At 36.6% G+C, this 18,484-nt stretch overlaps 1 protein-coding gene across 2 annotated transcripts in view; it reads right to left on the bottom strand.

The window, feature by feature from the left end:
• GRIN3A (glutamate ionotropic receptor NMDA type subunit 3A) overlaps positions 1–18,484 on the bottom strand; it is a 181,875-nt gene that overhangs the window by 110,938 nt on the left and 52,453 nt on the right. For both annotated transcript variants that reach the window (XM_054502137.2, XM_063649768.1), the window contains exon 3: positions 2,966–4,013. In XM_054502137.2, the coding sequence (XP_054358112.1) occupies positions 2,966–4,013 (1,048 nt within the window). The remainder of the gene's footprint in view (positions 1–2,965; positions 4,014–18,484) is intronic.

Consider the following 18,484-nt stretch of genomic DNA (forward strand, 5'->3'; position numbering starts at 1 on the left):
ATTTTCTAGCCCGTGAACTGTTGTTTCTCTGCTTCCTTGAATGTACCAGCATCTTCTCAGACACGCAGGCCTGCAGCTCTGAAGGTGTGACTCTTTGTTGCCTCTCCTAACCAATTAATTGCCAAGTCCTGCTGATTGGAACACAATATTTCTCACATCCTTTCTTCAATGACCAAATCTACATCAGTGACCAAAGCTATAATTTCAGCTCTGTTCATTTTCTTTCTCTTGTAATCTTGTTTGCCTGCTGCTGAAGCAGCCATCCTAAATGGATACCACTATACTGTGTTATTCTATCGTTCAAAAATGGCCATGGATCTATATTGAAGTTCACTCTTCTTAACCTGACATCAAAGATCCTCTGTTGTCTCAATTAAGCTTACTTTTTCCAGACTTGGATCTTATCTCATTTCACTCCTGCAACCTATGCTGTAGCTAAATTGGATTCCTCATATCTTGCCTGTGCTTTATACTTCATATTACCTTTATACTTTATACCTATATACTTTATATTATAAGGAGCAGAATGAATTACTTGGAAGTAATACATTACATTATACAATAGGTAATGTATACTTTATAGGTAATATAAAGTATTACCTCCAAGCAATTCATTCTGCTCCTTCACTTAGGATGTCCATTTCTCCTTCCTGGACACGCATTCTGAATTCTTACTATTCTTTAAGAATAGGCATAAATATTACCTTATTAATTAAACTTTCTTCTATTGTAATGAGTTGAAGGTGATCATTCTTTCCCTGAACTTGGACAGTATTTCATCTGTTGCTAAACTTTGGCATATTTATAACCTTCTAAGTTGCTTCTCCTTTCGTTTATGTCTTTTCTTCCCAAATTGATTGAAGTCAAACAATTTGATGCATTTACCTCTGAACTGCTCTACATCATTTAGTATAAGAAATGGTATAGGCCCTCCTCAAGGAATTTAGCATTAATAGGAGAGAAAAGCACTCTTGTGAGTAACTACAGCATAATAAGAGTACATTCTGAGTGACTGAGGGATGTGGAAATAATTTTTATCTTGTATCTCTGTTTGAGAGTGAGGACATTATGTTGTCCACATAATACGACATATTTGGATGAAAACTAAAAAATTCTATCACAATTATTCCTCCTAAATCCTGGGGTCAAGCGTTGCTTAGCTAAGTAACCTGGGTGTCTTTTTATGGAAAGAAGTGAACCTACAAAAGAGATATTTTAACATAGAAACAACGCTAGTACACACATATACATTTTTAGGAAACTTAGTGGAAATTCATTTATTATCTCAAATTGAAAATAGTTTAGATTTAGGTTTGTCTCATTTCATTAAGAACTCACTAGTTGTAATGCAAAGTTGACTTTGTCCAGTTCTGCTGGCTTTGTCTTGTGGACTGGGTTAGACTTATTAAAAAATTTCACCTCTTTATTCTGGTAGAGTCAGAGATGAAATGATTATTTCTTTTTGCTTAAAAATAATTTTACTGCTGCATATAGCTTGTCTTTATAATTTTATTTTTAATACTTTAGCATAATCACTGTTACAGCTTTTTCATGCATAGCATCCCTGGCTTAATTTTGGCAATCACTGGTTCTGATAAATGAAACGCTAGTTAGTATTGTGTTCATCTTTTTACATAAGGTAATGGCCTGAAATCTCCACAACAGGCATATATTAGATTTTTTTTTTTTTTTTTTTACTAGATCAGACTAAATACTTTTAATTTTGAGCTAATAATTTAGGAGTCACTTTGTTGAGATTCTCACAAATAATCTAAGTTTCCAGTGAGGCTGAAAACCTTCAGAAGATTTACAGGACTCCTGGGGCAAAGAATAAACAAAGGCTGCTGATGCTAGTGCAGAATGTGAATGCAGAAGCATCACCAACATCTCCCTTTAGGGTGATGCATTTATTTATGCTAATGATTTTATTTGTGTTCACTGAATTCCAGCTCATAACATAAAGCCCTGAGTATTCATTGAGAAGTTACAAAATTTCTTGCCTAGTCAATGAGGCATTGTTGGCTGAATCCTCTCATGAGGTTCGTGTCACTTATCAGGAGGTTTGCGATATATGGGTCAAATTTCTTACATTCTTTTGGTTGCAAAACAGAACTTAAATCCAATTGAAACCATCTATGAAAAATCTTTAAAGCTGCCACCAGCCCTCAGGGGCATTCTATCATTTAGTAAAGATAGCTACAAATGTCCTACTTGTTGATGCTCTATGAAATTAATTTTAAATGTTTAATAGTAACTTATAGTAAATAGTTCAATACATTGAGACTTGGTGTGACAAGGGGCATTTGGAAAAGCATGTGAATATTTTATAATTGGAAAGGCTCAGCTTAGCTCAAGTTGCTTTAAACATGCTATGTCCTGAGTGTGCCTGCTGAATTGAACCTTTCTCCAATCTCTGCTTAATGTATCCTACATATTGGAATGCACTGAAGCTTCAGATCTGCATTCTGTTTCCCATCAGGACTGCAGTACTCCCTCAAGCTCTGTTCTAATTGCCTTGGTCCCTGACAGTCCCCTCTCTCTAGTCCTATTGGGCCGGACTAATTTTCCCTACCCCAGGTCACTTAGAGGGGCCCTGGTTCAATCCAGAGAGAACATGGACACGGCTGTCCTTACCTAAGTATTACCTGCTTTGGCTATTTACCTGCACCCTACACTTCCTCTTCCTTCTACCCTTAGGGTCAGATGTCTAGGATATCAAGGGTATCCTGGATAGACAAAATTTTCTTGACACTCCCCAAAACTTCTCAGTCTTTTTGTTTCATTTATGAAACAAACAATGAAATATTTAGTTCAATCAGGCAACAGGCTTTTGGACTAGTCTCTATACTTGGCTGAGAGAATATTCGTGTGTTAGATAGAAGAACATGAGCGTACTACAGCAGAAGATACAACATATGGAATTATAATGGACAATCAAGAAAGCTAAAGTAAAAGGAAGTATTACCTTGGGGTCATGTATTCCAGAAAGCTCTTCATAGATCTTCTCACCTACCATGACAGCAGCCAAGTTTGCCGTGTATGTGGAAAGGCAAAACATACAGAAAATGGCCCAAAGGTTCATTAGAAACCTTCCAGTCCAACATTTTGGAGGTTTAATGGCCACCGTTCTGCCAAACAAGAGGGCATAACAGACGTTCAAGGCTGAAGAAAAGGAGAAGACTTTACTTCTATTTCGCCCCTTGGGAGTCAAACCAAATGGACTCTTCCATTCATATAGAGTGAGGAAGATGGCAGTGATGTGCAGAGCCACAAAAATCCCCAGCCACATTGTCCAGTGGAGTGGCCACATGAAGGCTCCAATGGGAGCTGCTGTATCTCGGGTCCTCACTAAGATGCCCAAGCTGGTGGAGAAGAAAGGGCTGGTGAAATCTATCACCTGGCTCCGTGCAGTATTGATGCTAAAGGAAGTGACTGCCATGTGGGCAGTCCCATTCAGGAGATCACCCACTAGCCCAGTCCAGTGCCCATTTTTCCAGGCTCCATACTTTCCATCCCCTACAATATAGAGGTCGAAGTCAAAGTTCATGTCTTCTGCTATCTTTTCCAGCAGATCAATGCAATATCCATAGCAGCACTTCTTGAATTTAATGGGCACTGTATCATTACTGCTATGGAGGCTGCTAAAAAGGCTGTCCAATGTGGAAGAGTCATTAGTCATGGGGTCTAGACAGAGTTGGCCAGCAGGGCACAAGCCTTCAGCATCTACCTCTCTTGTGAAGACAAAAGGATGCTCAATCAGGGTAACCACTCTCAAGTGTAGCTTACTTGGATGTTGGAAGTGGGTTTTGTGTCTCTGGGCCTGCTCTGGCCATATTCCATAGTCCATGACAATCTTTCCCCCCTGCCAGCTGCCCAAGCGGGTCCACATTGGCTTTCCCATGGGGTCATGTTGAAGATTCCAGATGAAAAAGTTGTTTTCTGAGCTGACGATGGTGGAACCTTTTACTCTGACGGAACCACTGAGGCCTCTGAAAGTGGTATTGGCTAGAAACCTGGGAAAGAGGAGCAAAGGCAAAAAGTAAGAAAAGAAGTGAGGCCAAAGATAGGAAGCAGTGTTCATCTTTGCTTCCTTGTCTTAATAAAAATAAATTCGAATTTTTATTTAAAACGACAGTGCCTATAATTTCTTCAGATGTTAATAAGCTGGACTCATTCTCTATTATAGGAGTAAAGTCCTATTGCATTAAGCAAATGAGATTTCACTCTCAGGTTCTAATATTCTAGCCAGGTGCTTGACTCTTAGTCTTACTCCAAATGTTTTAATTCCTAGTTAAGAGATGTGTTAACCATTTTCTGTTGTAAACTGTTAATTGCATATTCTCACAACTTTTCAGCTATGGAGGTTTTCAGCATCTTTAACATATCCTACTTCTATTGTCGACTATGTTCAATTGTAGCTACACCTTCTATTTATCTATGTATCTATCAATCTATCTAGATATTTGGCACAAGGAATGAGATTAAAAAGTATGCATATACTTTAATAATTGCTTAAACACTGCATCCATAACATTATGAAATAGCCAAATCTTGTTACCAATGTTTCTTCTTGTAGAATGAAATCAGTTAACATATCTGTCCCTGTGAGGCTAGTTGAAGCTGCATGTTGGATCTCATCCATGGAACAAAGAAAAAGATGATAAATCAACTTGCAGTTTTAAGGATAGCCTCAGGCTAGCCTCCCTCCAAGTCATTAGAGAGAAACAATTGGCCCTGGTTCTAGAGAGAGCTTATGCCAGAAGCCACAGAAAGGAAAATTACCAACTAAATAATATAGTGATTCCTAACCCTGTGAACTAGGGCACTTACAGTATATGTTCTGATATGGACTAGACAGAAAAACTAGACTAATATGGCTTGGTCTTAGCCTCTGTCTTTCTTGAGTCTGGGAACACTAGACAGTAAGAGGTAACATATAAGCTTGTGGCGTATTAATGGCAATAATAAAGATTAATGTGGCTTGTGGCCTTGTGTTGGAATAAAAGCCCAGGCTTTGGCATCAGATCCACCCCCATTTGAATATTGGTCTAGCCACCTGCTAACATGGCCCTTGAACAATTTACTTAACTCTATGCTTTAGTTTTGTCACCAGCAAAATAGAGAAAATACTTCCTTCATTACAAGAGTTGGAAATAATTTATGTAAAGCACATGCTACATCTAACATGGAACAAATATTCCAGATATGGTAACTCTGACTTAATGTCATTCAAGTTTTTTTCAGTCAAGGCTGTCTCCAGGTTACTTTTTCCAATAATTTTAATAAAATTTTAAAAGTTGGAAACAAAGTATTGCATTATGATAAATCCATGGCAGTTACTCAAGATACATTTCAAATTAAAAGAAATTAAATTGAAACGTAGAGTGGAACACAGTAGGTATTTTGAAAAATCAGGTGATGTAAGTGTAGGCTCTTAGCAAAACACATTCACCCATTGCCTGTCACAAATATTACTCTATAATTTACAAATGCAAATAGAAGTAATAAGACATTATGTTGCCACAGAAGGGACACAGAAAAATCAGAAAGTGTGAAGTATGTACTAATTTTCATTAGAGATATAAATGTAAATCACATTTGAAGATGCTACTATCAATAAATGCAGTGAAACTGTTCATTTTGGAAGATTGTGTGTAATGGTAATTATTCATGTTAGTACTCCCCAGTGGGATTCTACCATTTAAATTCTATTTTGCAACAAGTAATGAAGTCTCAGCTATCTTAGATTTTGAAATAGTTTTCTGCTTCTTTAGAGAAGGAACCAAATCATTAAAATATACAGATTAATCAATTGATAATTACCTAGGTACTGTAAGGGAAAGCTGATACACTTGTTTATAAGAAATCTACTTTTAGATTTGTTAAAACACACACATATACATACTTGCTGATATAAGAAATAAACAGTTAGTAGTAAGTAGGTTAATTTCTTCTGGTCAATTTACTGATCAGGAAAGTAAAGAGGAAGTTGTGGAAAGAGGAACCCTTCATTATTTTAAGAATGTTTGAGGCTTAATGATTATAGATTCTTAACTGGATGGACCCTTGAGAGACTACCTTTGACCAAATATATGCTTAAACCATATCAGAAAAAGGCACTAGAAATCTTCAGAAAATTTCCAGAGATTACACAACTTCATCATTCCAGTAAAACCTATTACTGATTATTGGTATTAAATAACATTTAAGATGGCCATGATACAGGGACAAGGCCCAGTTGTCTTCGAGCCAGTCATTTTCCAAAGAAGGCAAATCAATAGGGACCTGAATGTCTCCAGTTTTCCCAGCCCAGAAAATCCAATGCTTGTTTCACTACTGGCTCCAAAAAATTGGGTCCCAGAGGATCATCATTTATGACAGATTATTTGTGTCTGCTTCATTTTTAGTCTTACGATAAGGGTGAATCAAAATAATCTCATGAAAGCTTTAGTTATAGTCACCTGTACTAATGGAATGACAATGCATAACAAAATTTAAGTGCTCACTAAATTAGTTAAAATATCAAAAGGCTGAAATCCTGATTTTGCTTAAATTGAATTCCATCACATTCCTTTTTTATCTTGCCCTTTACTCTTCTTGGATAAACAAGAAGAAAAATCAGGAATAGTTTTACTGGCACCATAAACTGACAAACTCCTGGGCACTGTTCCAACACTAGAGTTACAGGGATGAAAGACAAACTCATTGGTCTCAAGGAGCTCAAGAAGCTCAAAGTCTAATTCTGGGGAGAGAGAAAGTGAGCAGGCAATTCAGACCTGCCTAATGAGCATCATGATAGAGGTAAATCTGGTGTCACTGGAACAGAGAGCAAGAGCACCTGCACATTCTACTATAGGGTGCCAAGGAAAGCTTCTTAGAGGAGGAAGTGCCAGAGCTGTGTCTTGAAGAAGGAATTACAGTAAGCCAGGAAGAGAAGCTGGGAAATGATGTTGTCATCTCAAGGAGATACAAATACAAAGGCCAGAGACAGAGAGTGTGAGCTGTTTGACAATAAAAGATGAAAAATAAGGAGGGATATGGGGATGGGAAATGAATTACATCAGATCTGAGGCTACAGTGAAGACAACAAGGAGGCATTGAGGGGAATTTGTCTGGGGGGAGACATGATCATTCGATTTAATTTTACAATGATTTTTTTCCTTGCTAGTTATATAGGACATAGTTTGGAAGGAGGAGGGGACTGAACATAAGTCCATATGTGAGGAACAATGCTTCTTCCTTCTTTTGCTTCCTCTCTTACTCTCTCTCTGCTAGTTTCATAAAGGGCTTAAGGTGGTAAGGGCTAAGGCTGTAGCAGAAATGGAGAGGAGATGGTATAATCAAGAGATATTGTGTCTTCAAAAAGGAAAGCAGTGATTTAAGAGGGCCAAATGTACAGGGTTGCAAACTTTACTAAGAATGTGTGGAACTCAGCTTGACAGAAGGTCATATAAATAAGACCTGTTAGTATTTAGTTGAATATAAACTCAATGTAAGCCCATATAGCAATATGGGTATAAAAAAGTAACCTTAAGTTCCTTTAATAAAAATTTAGAGCCTGGATCAAAGGGAACAGTAATACTATCATTCTCTGTGCTGATCAGATAACTGCTCCAGCCTGGATATGAACTCTAAACAAATCTTCCAGAGTCAGGAATGTTATGAAGAAAGGTAAGAAGGTGGAAAATGTAAGACGAGGTAGTAAGCATAATAATCTGATTGGAGAGCAGGGTAGAAAAATATTAGAAAATAACATAGGGAAAGTAGGTTGAAACTAGACTATAGAGGCCTCATGTACCTGTTTTATGAGATTGGATTTTATTTTAGTAGGAAAAGGGGAACCATGAAGATTACTGAGTAGCATAATGACCTTAACAGAGATCTACATTAGTTAATATTGGTCTGGAGGCAAGTAAAATGCACATATAGGAAAGAAAAATGGTGACTAAGAGACCACTTACAATATCTTTGCTATGGTTTGATAAGGGCCTGAATCTAACTCCATGAGTGAGAACCTTGTTTAGTGAGTGTTTAACAAAGTAGTTCAGGTATTCATCTTTTTTATCAACAAAACTCCCAAGATACCATTCTCCTTAAAAGAATGAGGCTTACTAATGAATTTTTCTTTATTAAAATCTCCCAATATGTCACTAATTAAGAATATGTGTTTATTTGCATAACAGCTGAGATAAAATCTGCACTTTGCAAATTACTTAGAAAATGTTTTTGAGATAGTTCACAGTATAAGCAAGATCAATATTTAATATATTTAAGAAATATTTTAGAAGGCATATTTGCATGCAAAATGTTGACATCCTAATTAAAGTATTTTCTTATTTATTCATCATAAAATGAGCAACACATCACACATTCAATCATCTATTTTATTCCACAATACTCACTATGTGCCAGGCACTGTCCTAGGTGCTGGGGATGTAGCAGTGAATTAAGACCACAATCTATGCAGCTTATATTCTATTGAAGGAGACAGAATACATATGATAAATAGGTAATATGTGTAGGATTTAGACCTGGCACAATGTTGACATAGAAGGGTTTTTTTTTTGTAATTTTAAAAGGTTTGAGCTTTGATTTATTGTATTTTACACATATAAAAATCTGCTGCTTAAGTTTATAGCCTGTTTTGGATGCTGAAATACTGTCATTTTGGGTAAATATTCTATGTACTAATCAAAATGGGTGTACATTCTCTGTGAAATGTTAACTGCAGTTAATATTGATTATCTTAATGTATTAATTACATTAGTCATGTGCTATTTTTACTTTTTGTAACTTGCTCTAAAATTTGCTAAAGTTAAATAAAAATCTTCCACTACAAATAATGTTGCCCTTTTCTTAGAGATTTTAAGAATTGTTGCCCCCCTGATTTTTCTTGTCTTATTTGACACATCAAGTTTTATTAGTATTATGTTTTTATGTTTATTATGAATTTGTGTTATTTCTTGCTGTGGAAATAGCTCTGAAATAATTCCATTGCTTTCAGCCTTCATTTCTGGCTACATATTAATCACTTTTGTGTTGTTTAAATGCATCACCATCCTCAAGTGTCTTCTTTCATGACCTAGTTATTTATAGATCATATATTTATTTCTACTTCAATCATTTTTCATTCATCAGTTTGTCTCTTTGTATATCTACCTCTCTTTTTTTTTCTTTTAAATTGCCCTATTACCTTTTCTTTTATCCCCTATTTATTGCCTTCCATTAATCATATCTGTCTATGTGAATATCTATTTTGTACTACAAGGCTTTAAAATTAATTTTTCCCCCTGGGCACTGTCTTTGTATCATTAAACATATCAATATCCTCTTTCTCTTATATCTTGAAAACTAAGCTGAATTTCTTTTCCCATGATCATCTCATTATATTTGATATTTCCTCCCTGAGGAATGAGGGATTTACTCATGCTGCATAAAGCTCTTATCAATTTTTTTTTCTGTGAGAACTTCATTTTGATTTTTTGCTTTTGCCTGATTAGGAATCTTTAAGAATATTATTACTAGTAACATTCCCTCAAACTCCCTTCCTACCAGCATCACCTAATTCTTGTTATGTTTACTGAGTTTACTTGTCAGGATTACTTGCTCCTATACATGGAATTTAAATATTTGCTTCTCGGTTACTTTTAATTTAGCTTTGGATCTACCAACTATTGGCATGTAGTAGAAAACCCAGCTCAATAAAGTCCTTTTCATATGAGACAAAGGAATATTCTTAAACCTTCCCCTTTTCCTTTTTTTTTTTTTTTCTGGGAGAAAGAGAAACTTGAGATACATGTTCAGTAATCCTATCTTTTCTTAATGTGATTCATATCTATGATGAATCTTCTAATTAAAAACTCACATTCTCCAGAGTTCTACACTTTTGCATGTCACAAGTTCACACTTATGTAGTCTTTTTTTTCTGCTCTTTCTCATTCAAGAGCCCCAAGCTATTCTCTCTTTGGATTGTCTTTTAGAACTCTTACAGCCAATTTTGATATTTCACAATGTCCACAGACCTCCAGTTATCTGAATTATTTACTATACATAATTTACATTGTATTTTTCCATGTGTGTATTTCTTAATTTTTCAGGGCTTTCCCCTAAACTCTCTGTTTTCCTAAATTATTCTCATTTTACACCTCTTCCTCTGGCTCCCTTCCCTCCAGTATTCTCACTGTTTCTGGCATGTGGGTTAATCTACAGTTAGCTCATTATTTCTTTAATACTCTTTCTCTTATTTTTTTTTCTGAATTTTTTGTTTTTCTCCCTCCCTCCCTCTCCCCCTTTTCTTTTTAGTGGTTTTTGTGTAGCGGAAATGCCAATATTCTGTCCTGTTAGTGGGAGATCTTGTCTTAAAGCAGCTCTTTGACCATCGTTAGTTAATTTACTGTTTGTCGCCATTCCAGCTCCCTTCCCATTGCCTTCTGAGATCCATCTATTTACTTCCCTTTTTTTTTTATGTCTCTTTTACCATTTTTCCCTTTTCTTACAGCTTTAGGGAACCTTTCTATACTTGATGGCAAGTTGTTACTAGTTCAGCTTTCATTTTGTGACTTGTTTCACCAAAGCCGAGCCCTGTGGTATCTGCCTTCCTTTTATGATAACATGAATTTGTCCATTTTAGCCACAGAGCTTACCTGTGGTCCAATTCTGTTTGATTTTCTTCTCCATATATGGGACAGATCTCCAAATTAAACATTAAATGTGGGTGATTTCTTGAGCTTACATGTAAAATGACTCCTTGACTCCTCTTACTATCCTAAAGTAGAAGAATTTGGCAGTTTATTTATCTCATCTTTGACTTTTTAGACTATAAGGCCCTCAAAGGCATAGATTTGGACCTACTCCAGATTTGGAGAGCAGCATCTTCCACAGAATTGCTGTTCTCCCTTCCCCACTGCTCTGCTTCATAACACTGCAGGCTGTCAAGCTGAAAGAGGCTTCAGCGTTTATGTAAGTACCTATCTCACTGAGTCATCTTTGACTCTTAGGCACAACACAGTGCTTGGCCAGGGTAACTGCTCAGTAATGTTTTGGGGTAAATGCAATTAAACACATGTCTTCTGCTCAAATCAGACATGTATCTCTTACAGCGATCTTCATCACTTTGCCAGAAGAATGGGGCTCACTAAGTCAGGAAACATTTGCATTTGTAATTTGCAAATTGTTTGAAGGATTAAACTTTCAATACATTTTCCTCCTGAATAATGGAGAGTATAAAAAATTGAAGTTAGTTCAATGGGGAACCTCTCTGATGAGAAGGAGTTTAACAGGGTTTGGAAATTGCTAAATTTCCATCCTCAGAACAGAAGGCCCTGCACACTATAATCCCTGATTATGCCATCTTTTAAAGTTGCATACAAGGCTCATCTTTTAAAAAATATTTCTATCAGTTAATGGTCAACAGCAATTTAGTAATATATTAAACATATATGTACACATATCTGAATCATTTGGGTCTATGTTTTGTCAATATCTGCAAAATTCTATTACTTATAGGTGAAACTGTAGGGTGGAAGGAGAGCTCCTACCTTTCTTGAAGTTTTCACCAAGAAGAGAACAATACTAATCCATGTGGTGGGGTCATAATTTAATACATGTTTTGTGCTGTGTTACTATTGGTGTGTATGAGGGGCTTGCTACATCAAGAAGTCAAACACACAAGCATGGTAATCTCTTTTTCTTGCTTCCATGAGTTGTCACTGGCAAGCTGGCACTTTTTTCTCTCTGTGTTTTCTTCTCTGATATGTTACCTAACAGTTTGATTTATTCCATACCCCTATATCATTGTCCTTACCTTTTGCTTTTTAGTATGAACCTTGACTCTTCTATACAATTATGATCTCTGCCTAGCCCTTGAACTGTTCCTGGTCACACTGTGAAACATCACAACTCAATTCATTCTGGCTCTTTGGATCTGGCCCCAGTGCTAGCCAAGGTGTTGGTGTCCCTTCAAGTATTGCCTTGGCATAGCCCTGGCAATAAGACATTATGCAGTATTTACCAGTCAAACATCTATCCTAAGGGTTGTAGGGTATGCAGATTGAAGTGGTCTTGAGAGATAAATGTGAAAATCAGAGTAGAGCTTCAGTATTACTCTGCATAGTTTCATACTTTTTGGCAGATTTCCAGATTTTACAGTAGATGCATATAAAGTGAAAAAGTCAACCAAGAATACAGTTCCTTCTCGGGCACATAAAAGCTTGGAAGCTCTCCTAATTGGGAAACATTCCACAGTTTAAAATCTGCTGAATCCTAGATTAAGTAAATTTGAGCTGTATTCATCAAATTAGAGTCTTGAGGGAATATACATTTTCCAGTGTCCCTTATGTGAGTCCTCCCCACCCCGCCCCACGGTATCTTAGGGAAAATTTTAGACTCATCTCTTGGCATGACTTAAGTGACCTGGAGCAGAGGTAATTTCAAAGAATTCCAGCCAAATGATTCCACTGACAAGGGTTCCTACTGAAAACATCTGAACACACAGACCTTAAGTGTTGATCCCTGAGATTCATGAACCCAAGTATGTCTTTTCTAGAAGTATCAACACCTTAGTAGCTCTAGCAGAGAAAGTTAACCTGGGAGTAATAGTTAGGTATACTGGATCAGCCATAAGCAATGTGTTCTTCTCGGGACTCCAGGGAGCTAGTGCTAAGCAGCCTCCAACCCCTGGCTTGCATGTTTAATGCAACTGCATTTCTTTTAAGTACATGTTGAAATACGTGGGTTAACCAGTTTGTGTTGGTAGAGGTCCTCAGGAAAAGAATGCTTACAAAATTTAAGAACAATTAAGAAAATTACTGTATGCAGATGTGATTTATATAGCTTCAGGCTGAAAGAATATAAATTAAAAAGTAATAGGATCCCAATTAAGGAAGGCTTATACTAATTCTGAAAGAGCCTGGAATATGGATTTAGATAAACTGGTTTAAATCTTCCCCTACAAAGTAGTAGCTGAATGACCTTAGGCATACTACTTCACTTTTTGAGATAGGTATCCTTATAGTTAAAGAAATTAAAGTTTATGGCATTTAAATAACTTTAACATGGTCACAATGCCACTAAGTTATGGTGACAGTGGACAGAATATCCAAAATTAGAATTATAGCATTCAGCCTCAAGTTCTTCTGGAACTCTGCTAATGTTCAGGAATAAATTGCGATGATTATCAATTTGTATGTTGGGTTTTTTGAATGGACATTTGTTTGATTCATTTTTTTGAAGATTTTCTAATTCTTCACAATGCCTGGCACATAACAGGTTCTTAACAATATATGCAGAATCAATAATGAAAACATTTATTATTAATAAAAGGCCAGTGAGTATTGATGTTGCTTGACTGTGTAAGCATAAAGATAAACATAGTTTGGAGAGAAAAGAGTCTCTAGTGTGTTGAATCATAATTCAGGGTCAACTGAGGAGGGAGGCCTAGAAATGCTAGCACCAGCAGAGTGTAATCACTGGTATAAAGGGTGTTATCCCAGTGAAGAAAAATAACCAAATAGCCAGATCAAGGAAAATGGATGAAACTATGAATAATTAGATGAGCATGTCTTCTCCTGGTGGAAGAATAGAAGGGGGTTGCTAGCTTCCTGACAGCACGGCCTCTTACATTCTATTCCTTGTGTCTCCAGACGAGGGCTTGACCTCATATTAGTTAACTTCAGCAAATATATGTGAACAAAGGAATGAATTAATCACTGCCTACTTGATTCAGTTCTCAAGGGATACAGAACAGAACTGCAGAAGCTATTCAAAGAAGAAAGGCAGGATTCTACATCCCGATTAGAAGCTAGAATAAACTATCAGAACTATGGTTAATTAGTCAAAGGGTCAGGCACTTCTTAGGCCAAGAGCAAGAAGGTGTCTGTCAGTGTCCAGACTCTTGGGATTCTTAAAGAAAAGATAAGTGCTCATGACCAGATTATGACCAATCCATGGAGCTTTCTCTGCAGGAACAATGAATTTATCAGCACTTAGGGCCTTTAGGCAAGCATGGGCAAATCGTAATCCTGGGAACAGCAGGTAAATTCTCAAACTCCTATTCACTTTCCCCAGAGTCTGATGTTCGGAATGGAGCAAGGGAGTAAATGTGGGCAAGGCTAAAACCAATTTTAAGAAATAAAAACAATGTTTATATCCTAATGTTTAAAAAAAATTACTTGCAAAGCTTTTATACTGTATTACTTTATTTGGTTAATTTGTAACAGGATTATGATTTTTATAAATATGTCAGGGCTAATGTTCTGCCATTCAGTTGACATCCGCTCTGCATATAAAATGCAAATGCCTTAGCTTGGCATACAAGCTCTGTGTGGTATGTTATCAAGTTGACTACTTTTCCAGAATCATCTCAAATCCTTTTCATATGCAATTAATGCTCCAGCCATACTAAATTTATCTTTCAGGTCTTGGTGAATTTGCATGTCATTTCCTTTGTCTGTGAATTTGTTCCAAACCTAAAAACCGCTTTTCATTTACAGGATCCAATTCCAGTGTTTTTCCCTCATCACCAAATATCTGAGAAGAGTTAATTATTTCCCTCTGTATAACTGAATATATCTCTATTCTTATAAATCACTCATCCCATTGTTTTATAACCATTTACTTACATTTCGACATCATTCACTAGACTGTCAGCTCCTAAATGTCAGAATTCAAGTCTTCATTTTGTCTACCCGACCGTAGTTCAACACATGGTCATTGGCTAGGCAAAAACATCCATTCATATGCGCTTATAAAGTTATTCTCAAAATAATATTCCACCAATAATTGCTCCAATTAACTAATATTTAAAAAAAAAAAACTTGTAGCTGGGCGTGGTGGCTCACGCCTGTAATCCCAGCACTTCCGGAGGCCGAGGCGGGTGGCTCATGAGGTCAGGAGATCCAGACCATCCTGGCTAACACGGTGAAACCCCGTCTCTACTAAAAATACAAAAAATTAGCCGGGCATGGTGGTGGGCGCCTGTAGTCCCAGCTACTCGGGAGGCTGAGGCAGGAGAATGGCGTGAACCAGGGAGGCGGAGCTTGCAGTGAGCCGAGATTGCGCCACTGCACTCCAGCCTGGACGACAGAGCAAGACTCCGTCTCAAAAAAAAAAAAAAAACAAAAAAACTTGTAAGTATATTGTTGAAGATTGTTGAAGATCATGCAATGAACTTGGTCCCTGAATGTTTCGTCTACATTTAGTTATGATGGACATTTGCTATGGCATGTGGGGACCTAGGAAGAATAAAATCTCTAATACCTGTAATTATGTGTATGTAGTCTGCCATGAGAAATGACTTTTCTCATCTGAAAGCCTAGCTGAAAATGCCATGTTTTTGGTGATTTCATTAACATTTTAAGATGTTAACAGTTCTGTCAGCCCAAACTGAAAATGACTGTGTGAGAAATGAAAACTTGCATAACTCTGACATCCGCTATTCATGGCTCATTATCCCCCCGACTTTCATTATGCAGTGAAGAAGTGGGGTCAGCCTTACAAAATTTAAGAACAATTAAGAAAATTACTGTATGCAGATGTGACTTATGGACTGAGAATAAGTAACTTTCTGAAAGACTGTATTAAACAAAATAAATAAGGATGATGGAAAATCCACAGATGTTTTATGGCTTAAGGCAGCTTTTCAGTTATTCATTATAAAGTCTCCTTCCTGGGTTTTGCTCATTTCCCTTGACTTGTTCCTGAACACTTTTCAAACTTTCTCTTTGCCTGTATCCCTCAGGAGTTTAAAAAGTCTCAGGCATACTTCCTGAAGTTCTTTGGGTTCATTTCTCAAACACATTCATCATGATGAAAATATTGTCACTGACCCGGTGTAAATTACTGCTGGGCTTCAAACCTCACCATCTTCTTTTACAGCTTCAAAATTTGTGGAATAAATAGCCACGAGGGCAGAGTTTATATACTAACCTAACATCCCACCATGAGGAGAGAGAGAAAGAGAGAGAGAGTAAGAGAGAGAGAGAGAGAGAGAGAGAGTGAGAGTGAGAGAGCGAGAGAGAAAGAAAACCAAACAGAAATCATCCAGTATTTATGTAAAATTAAAAAGTACTTAATTTAGACAATATCTACCAACCACCCGTTTCTTCTACAGCAACATATAATGTAGGATGTAAATAAAACAGAAAGTTACTTTTCTTTCTTTCTATGTCAATCCCCTCCCCTTCCCTTCCCTCCCCTCCCCTCCCCTCCCCTCCCCCTTCCCTTCCTTCTTCCTTTCTTTTTCTTTCTTTCTTTCTTTTTTTTGTGACGGAGTCTCGCCAGGCTGGAGTGCAGTGGCACGATCTCGGCTACTGCAACCTCCGCCTCCCAGGTTCAAGCGATTCTCCTGCCTCAACCTCTCGCGTAGCTGAGACTACAGCCGCGGTGCCAGCACGCCCAGCTAATTTTTTTGTTGTTGTTTTTTTTTGTAGAGACGGGGTTTCACCATGTTGGCCAGGATGGTCTGATCGGTTGACCTCGTGATCCGCCCACCTCGGCCTCCCAAAGTGCTGGGATTACAGGCGTGAACCACCACCTCTGGCCTCTATGTCAATTTTGATAAATATCTATTAAGTGCCTACTATAGGCTAGGCATTGGATAAGGCTGAATAACAGTGTCTTCACTTAACAGAATTTATATTCTAGCTTAGAAGTCAGATACATAGACAAATAATGATGATAGAATGGGCCAAGTACCATTATATAATTTTATATACAAAATGCCATGGGATCCTTGTGGAAGGAAGAACATAATTTTAATATAAATTAAATCTTGAGGAGCCAGAAAGATCAGTTTGATCTTGGTAAAATGAGACCCTAAGGTATATACAACTTAAGTCAACAAATATTCTTCTCTGTAGTTTCTAAACGTTTTTAGGATTCAAACAGAGTCATTTTTCTTGCATTCTCCTTTTTACGTGAGACAAAAAGATGCTAAGCAACTCAATGTAGTTTTCATAAGTGCTTTTTCCTGGCTGCTGTTTATGACTGTCCTTCCAAAACAATGACTATTTGAAATTACAAATCAAAGCTTTGCTTGTATTTTTGTTGTAAAGGAGAATGTTTCTTGTCTTAGATAAAATTCTGAACCTTAATTATGTGCTAGCGTGCAAACAGTAGATTAAATCTGGAGAGTGGCTATAAAATAAAATATGCATGGATTTTAATCTTGTGGAAATTATAATATGGGAAAAAGGGAAAGTTCAGATGATGATAGAACATCTAATTTTATTATTAATAAATTTGTAGTAAATATATTTGAAAAATTTTATGTTATTAACAACATTCTTTAAGTTTACAGGTTGTGTTCAGTCTTTCACTTTTCCCTTACATATGGCATTTGGCATATTGCCTTGTACATAGTAGGTGCTCAATTTATACATATATATATATATAATTAAATGTACAACTATTTGCACCCCTTGACCTTTTATCATGTCTTTTTTAAAGGTAAGAAGCTATGAGGTTGCCTTGTAGTCCTCAACATAGTCAGATACCACTGTTCCAGGATGGCCTAAAAACAGGGCCAAGTCTACAGGGAAACCTTCATCTTTGAAGAAATAATAATCTTCTGACTTGGCCTCTCTGACCACAGGTGGTCCTTTTTCAGAAGAAAGTCTAAGCCCTAATGAAATACCCTTTAAGGATATTCCCCCTTTCCCGGGAATCACTAAAACCATTTCCATATGATGTGTTATTCTCTATTTTAAATGGACATTTTCATTCTAGTTTCTGAATCATATTGAGGAACCGGAGCAGAAATGTATTTAATTTAAAAATAAACAGATATAATTATGAATGTATAAACAAATAAATAATATTATACATATATATAATACTCTTATGGAACTCTTAGTTCTATTAATGTATCCTGTTTGTCTACTACCAATCTATCATCTATTATCTCTATCAATCATCAATCACAATGATTCTATGGGTAATAGGATCTACTGTTATATCCATTTTACATAAATGAATATAGAACAAAGGAAATTAAGGCTCAGAGAAGTTAAGTAACTTGATGAAGTCACTCAAGTAGTAAGTGGCAGAGCTAAACTTCAAGTTCAGATGGTCTGAACTTGAGTTCAAGAGTCTTTGCCTTTACTACTCTATACTGCCTTAAGCATCAAGGCCAGGGAGGAGAGAGAAAAGTCCATTTCTTGCTTGACTAATTTTTTTCTTTGTATAGATTTAGAGAAATTTGATTAATTTTATTGGTATGGAAAAGAGTGGGTAGGAAAAGAAACATTTATTTTGCATCTACTATAAGCTAAGCATGGTATTAGGTACTTTTCATATATAAATTTCATGGTATCTTTATTATACTATACCAAGCTATTCATTATTCTATTTTGCTAGTTAGAAAACTGAGGCTTGGAGCTTTTAAGTAACTTTCTAAGAACACAACAGCTAGTAAGAAGCTAAACCAAGGTTTAAAAGCAGGATTGAGCACTCCCACTATACCATGTACTTACAAGTTTATAGATCA

Source organism: Pongo pygmaeus, chromosome 13, assembly GCF_028885625.2.
Source record: "Pongo pygmaeus isolate AG05252 chromosome 13, NHGRI_mPonPyg2-v2.0_pri, whole genome shotgun sequence".
Lineage (NCBI taxonomy): Eukaryota > Metazoa > Chordata > Mammalia > Primates > Hominidae > Pongo > Pongo pygmaeus.